The 4,893-nt window shown below is 47.1% G+C and overlaps 1 protein-coding gene across 1 annotated transcript; it reads right to left on the bottom strand.

Moving 5' to 3' along the window:
• Positions 1–1,959: 1,959 nt before the first annotated feature.
• GARIN3 (golgi associated RAB2 interactor family member 3) lies at positions 1,960–4,529 on the bottom strand. The gene is made up of 2 exons (XM_019963678.2): positions 3,921–4,529; positions 1,960–3,114 (listed from the first exon to the last, which is right to left on the bottom strand). Exons 1-2 carry the CDS (start codon positions 4,527–4,529, stop codon positions 1,960–1,962), a joined length of 1,764 nt encoding a protein of 587 aa, XP_019819237.2.
• Between the last annotated feature and the right edge of the window lie 364 nt (positions 4,530–4,893).

Raw genomic sequence — 4,893 nt, forward strand, 5'->3', positions numbered from 1 at the left:
GATAGTGAGTATGTCACTTAGATTTTTTAAATTTTATACTTATTGAAAGATTATTTTCCAGACTTAGATATTTTGTTATCTCTTGCACATATATTAAAAGGGAAACATACGTGAAATACATTGGTTAAAATATTTTTAAGGTAGTTACTGCCACCTGGCTGACAGCAATATAAAAACCATCCTGATATCAGAGATACTAAAATAGAATATACACAGGGGTTCCCTGGTGTCTCAATGGTGAAGAATTCACCTGCCAATGCAGGAGACATGGGTTTGATCCCTGATTTGGGAAGATCCCACATGCCACGGAGTAGCTAAGTCTGTGCACCACAACTACTGAGCCCGTGCTTTAGAACCTTAGAGCCACAACTACTGAGCCCTCGTACCGCAACTGCTGAAGTCTGCTGAAGTCGGTACCCTAGAGCCCATGCTCCTCAACTAGAGAAGCCACTGCAATGAGAAGCCCGCAACTAGAGAGTAGCCCCTGCCCACAGCAACTAGAGAAAAGCCTGTGCAACAACAAAAACCCAGCACAGCTAGAAATAATGAATGGAATTATTTTTTAAATAAAAATAAAAAATACACAATAATACATCCCCATGGACACCCCTTCTTTGTATAATAGAACAATCCCCACTCTGTTGAAGCTTTCATATGTACCTCCCAGGCCATCCCTCTGTTCTTTTCACCTTATAGAAATCCACTGTTGTGAATTTGTTGTTTATCATGTCCTTGTTTTTCCTTTACACATTTAGTGAACGTGTGTTCCCACACTTATTGTTTGATCTTTTCTACAAATGGAGCTATATTGCATGTATTTTTATGACACTTTGTTATTCAACGTTACAAGAGACTCACCCATGCTAACCTCTCCAACTGCTATTCATCTTCACTGCTGTATAATATGTACTGTAGGCATACACCACATTTGATCAGTTCTCCTGTTTGATGATATGTAGACAGTTTCCAGGATTTTGCTATTACAGATTGTTTTACTGTAAACATTTTCCTAGTTGTCTCCTGGAAAGTGTTTATGAGAGTTTCTCCAGAGTGTATACCCAGGAGGAAGAAGAATTTTAAGATTACATCCAGGTGGGCAAACTTTTCTGCCAAATGCCAGAGAACAAACATCTTAGACTTTGCTGGTCACGTGGTTTCTGACACAGCTACTCAGATCTGTCTTTTTAATATGGAAGCAGCCTTGTGTTGCATTAGTCGCTCAGTCGTGTCTGACTCTTTGCGACCCCATGGACTGTACAGCCCACCAGGTTCCTCTGTCCATGGAATTCTCCAGGCAAGAATACTGGAGTGGGTTGCCATTTCCTCCTCCAGGGGAAGCAGCCTTAGACAATATATAAATGAATGGATGTAGCTACATTCCAATAAAACTTTACTTATAAAACCAGATAGTTGGCAAGATTTGACCCTCAGGCTGCCAGTTCCTGATCAAGATGATAAACTTCACTATTCTGATTGCCCACAAGTGCTGAAGCACCCTTTCTTTTCTCACCTGATTACCCCCAGAGGAGACATGAGTCCTGTCTTATTCTATGGACTGGACTGAATGACCTTATTCAGGAGTCTTCGGGGAGAAGAGGAAGGGCATGGGGATGTGGTGGTGGTGGTTCTTCCCAACCTGTACTCTGTGACTTACAGCCATAGTCTTGGGGAAACCAAAGGCAGAAAGGGGTTGAGGCAAGGCAGGGTACTAATGCTGGCTCTGCTGGACATGGGTGGGAGCTGGGGTTCTGCTTGACTGGAGACGGGTCTCAGCAAAGTTCACATCACAGAAACCACTGTGAAGTCACTACCAGGCAAGAGGACCTAGAGATTCAAACAGAACAGAGCTTTTCTTTTGGAGTTGTATGGTTTCCTTTATTAAAGAAAGCTGGAATTGACTCTCTAGGGATCCTTTCCTGAAGTTGGGTCTCCATGGAAGCTTCCTGCCCTGGCTCTTATTTAAACGGATTTTGTTTCAATGATGATGGTCTCCATCGTCTCTGATGTCACAGTTCCATGGATCTCCACGTCCTCACCAACCGGGGCTTTCTCCACCTTGGCCTCTATGTTGCGTTTCTCTACCGTCTTAGCCACAAAGTCTACCTCTCTGTCATGTCTGACCATTGGTTTTGAACCAGGAATGACTCTGAAGCTTCTGAAGAAAGTGCTGATCTTACTGGATCTCTTATTTAAAGTCCCTGAACTGGTGCTGGACCTGCTCTTCCCCGGCTTGCGAGCTGTCCTCCCCTCCTTGCCAGATGAGCTATGGCTGCCACTCTTGTGAGGGCTGTGTCCTTTGCCCCTGGTGCCACTCTGCCCTTTTTCTTTTTTGTCATCTCTCTTGTTTCCATGGCCTGATACAGACCGGTGGGAGGATGACTTCCGGGTCTTTTCCCCTCCTGTCCTGTGATGACCTTCCCCTGTCCTGCGGTGACGGGAACTTTTCCTAGATGAAGACTTGTCCTTCTTTTCCCTTCTTTCCTTTTTTTCCTTCCGAGTTTCATCCCTGGGGTGGGAGACCTTCTGGCTTCCATCTCGTTCAGACATGTAGCCTTCACTCTGCAAGGTAGAGACCAGGGGGGCTCCGACCTGGCCTTCAGCACTTGCAGCAGCAGCCTTGCCAGTCTTCACTGCTCCTGCAAACACCACGCTCATGCTGCTGTCTGCACTGTCCACCCCTGTAGAGGATGTGCTGGCAGCACCTGCCAAAACCAGGTTCGTGCCCTCTGAGGATATGCTGGCAGCACCTACAATGGCCTTGCCGGATCCGCTTTCTCTTGAACCCTTGGCGGCAGCTCCTGCCAGGGTGGTGCTCACCTGGCTGGTGCTGGTGCTCCTAGTTGCGGCCAAGCTCACAGCCCCTCCTACAGAGCCCGCTCCCACCCCTGCAACTGCCACGCCTCCTCCAGAGCTTGTTGTTGTCCCTGCTACGGCCAGGCCCGAGGTTGTCCCTGCTGCTCCTCCTTCAGTACTTTTCAAGGATGTAGTTGAGCCATGGGGGACATGATAGTCTCCCTCTCCACCAACATAAGCACAAGACGAGGCTCCCGACACATCACCAAGCTTGTGAAGCCCCACAGCGTCATGATCCCTTTCTCTATGGAGCTCTGTGGTCTGTGCCAAGGGAGGAGAAACAGGTAAGATAGAGATCACAGAAAATGAGATCAGAGCTGTCCACTCCTCTCCCATCCTGAAGCTGACCAGTTCAAGGGTTTCTCTTTAGAATAACCTTTGAAATCATCCAGTCTAAGCTCCCACTGGATGAAAGATTCCATCTACAGCATCCCTGTCAAACAGCCACTCCGTTTGCTTGAACAATCCCAGGGCCAGGGAAAGCATTGATATTAATACAGTTCTCCACGGTCATTTAATTTTATACCCTTGTGCTTCTACCTCTGCAGGACAGATTCCTAGAAGTGAGGTTGCTTGGTCAAGGGACACATACATTCTATGTTTTGGAGACTATTAGAATGAATTGTGCCTGAGTAGATGCACAATTGAGTTGGACTGATTTTAATAAGCATATGAGAGTCATGGGGAGACAATGAAGAACTTCCTAATTGTGAATAATATTCTACCACTGATGAGATTACCTGGCCTTGGGTAAGTGTTCAAGAAAAGATTAGACAATCAGGATTGCTGTAGAAGGGGTTACAACCCTGGGATGAGACCAGTGCGGCTGATACAATACTTAAGGGCTCTCTGAAACTCGGCCTTGTGGGACAATGTAGAGAAGTGCTTGGAACCTCTCCAGTATGTCAGTCCCACAGTGATGGCTCATTTGGTTCTGAGACCTTTTGACATGGGAAGGCATTTCCCAGGTGAGTCTCAGAGAGAATCAAATCCCTTTGAAGGACCAGCTTTGCACTGCTCTCCCAAAGCACTCTGCTCCGTGTTCTTGAGTCTCTGTAGGTACTTACCAATAGGCTTTTGTCACCCTCCAGAATTCTTGCATCTCCAGTTTGGAGCGTCGGGGTACTGCTGCAACTCTCTACCGGTGGTCTCAGAAGATAGACAAGCTTTTCCCAATAGCAAAAGAGGTCTTCTCGTGCATCAGAAGAGGGGCACAGCTGCAAATAAAAAGTACGGCCAGTGGCAAGCTTCAGGCGCAACTGTTGTTTTTCACGGTCGTGGATGGAGATCTTGACAAACTTCAAGGGAAGCAACCTGGTGAGCTCTAAGGTCTTTGCGGGCTTGCGACCTCTCCCCTTGGTGGTCCGGGTGTGTCTGACATGCTCTTCACAGACTTTAGTTGGTCGGGCCAGGAGCATGACATCAGGTAGTGGGAGGATGGGGCTGGTGGATGCAATGCCCACAGTCACCATTCGAACTCGGTTGTGGACGTCAATCACCTCTCCTTTCTTGCTGATCTGGATAAAGTCGCTTTCAAACATGGGTGCGTACTTGAAAATGTCATACTCTCCTCCCTTGTACAGTTGTCGTTGCAGGTCCCCCATGGAGGTATTGAACACATCCATTGAACGGTAGCTGTTGGCCGTGTAATAAGGTAACAAACACTCACTGCTCATGGTTCTCTTCTTTGACGACAGCACCACCAGCCACAAATTGAGTCGCTGAGAGAGAGAGGGAGCGAAGGCAACTGCCCATCTCCCTGCAGGGCTCTGCCTAAGTCTCTTGGCATCACCACATTTATCCTGCACAGTCCTTTGTGACCTGTTGCCATCACACACCCCTTTATTCAGCCGCCAAGCAGCCACCCCCTCAGGACAGGCTCACTAGCCCTCCCCAACACCATCACCAACAACAAACCATCTTCTCCATCAAGAATAGGCTGACCCTGATAAGATATAAGCGTGGGTAGGCTGGATATTCTTCCTGATCAAAATGTTAAGATGCATAATTAATGAAAACCATTCAGCTTCTATAAATATT

Source organism: Bos indicus, chromosome 7 (genome assembly GCF_029378745.1).
Source record: "Bos indicus isolate NIAB-ARS_2022 breed Sahiwal x Tharparkar chromosome 7, NIAB-ARS_B.indTharparkar_mat_pri_1.0, whole genome shotgun sequence".
Classification (NCBI taxonomy): Eukaryota; Metazoa; Chordata; class Mammalia; order Artiodactyla; family Bovidae; genus Bos; species Bos indicus.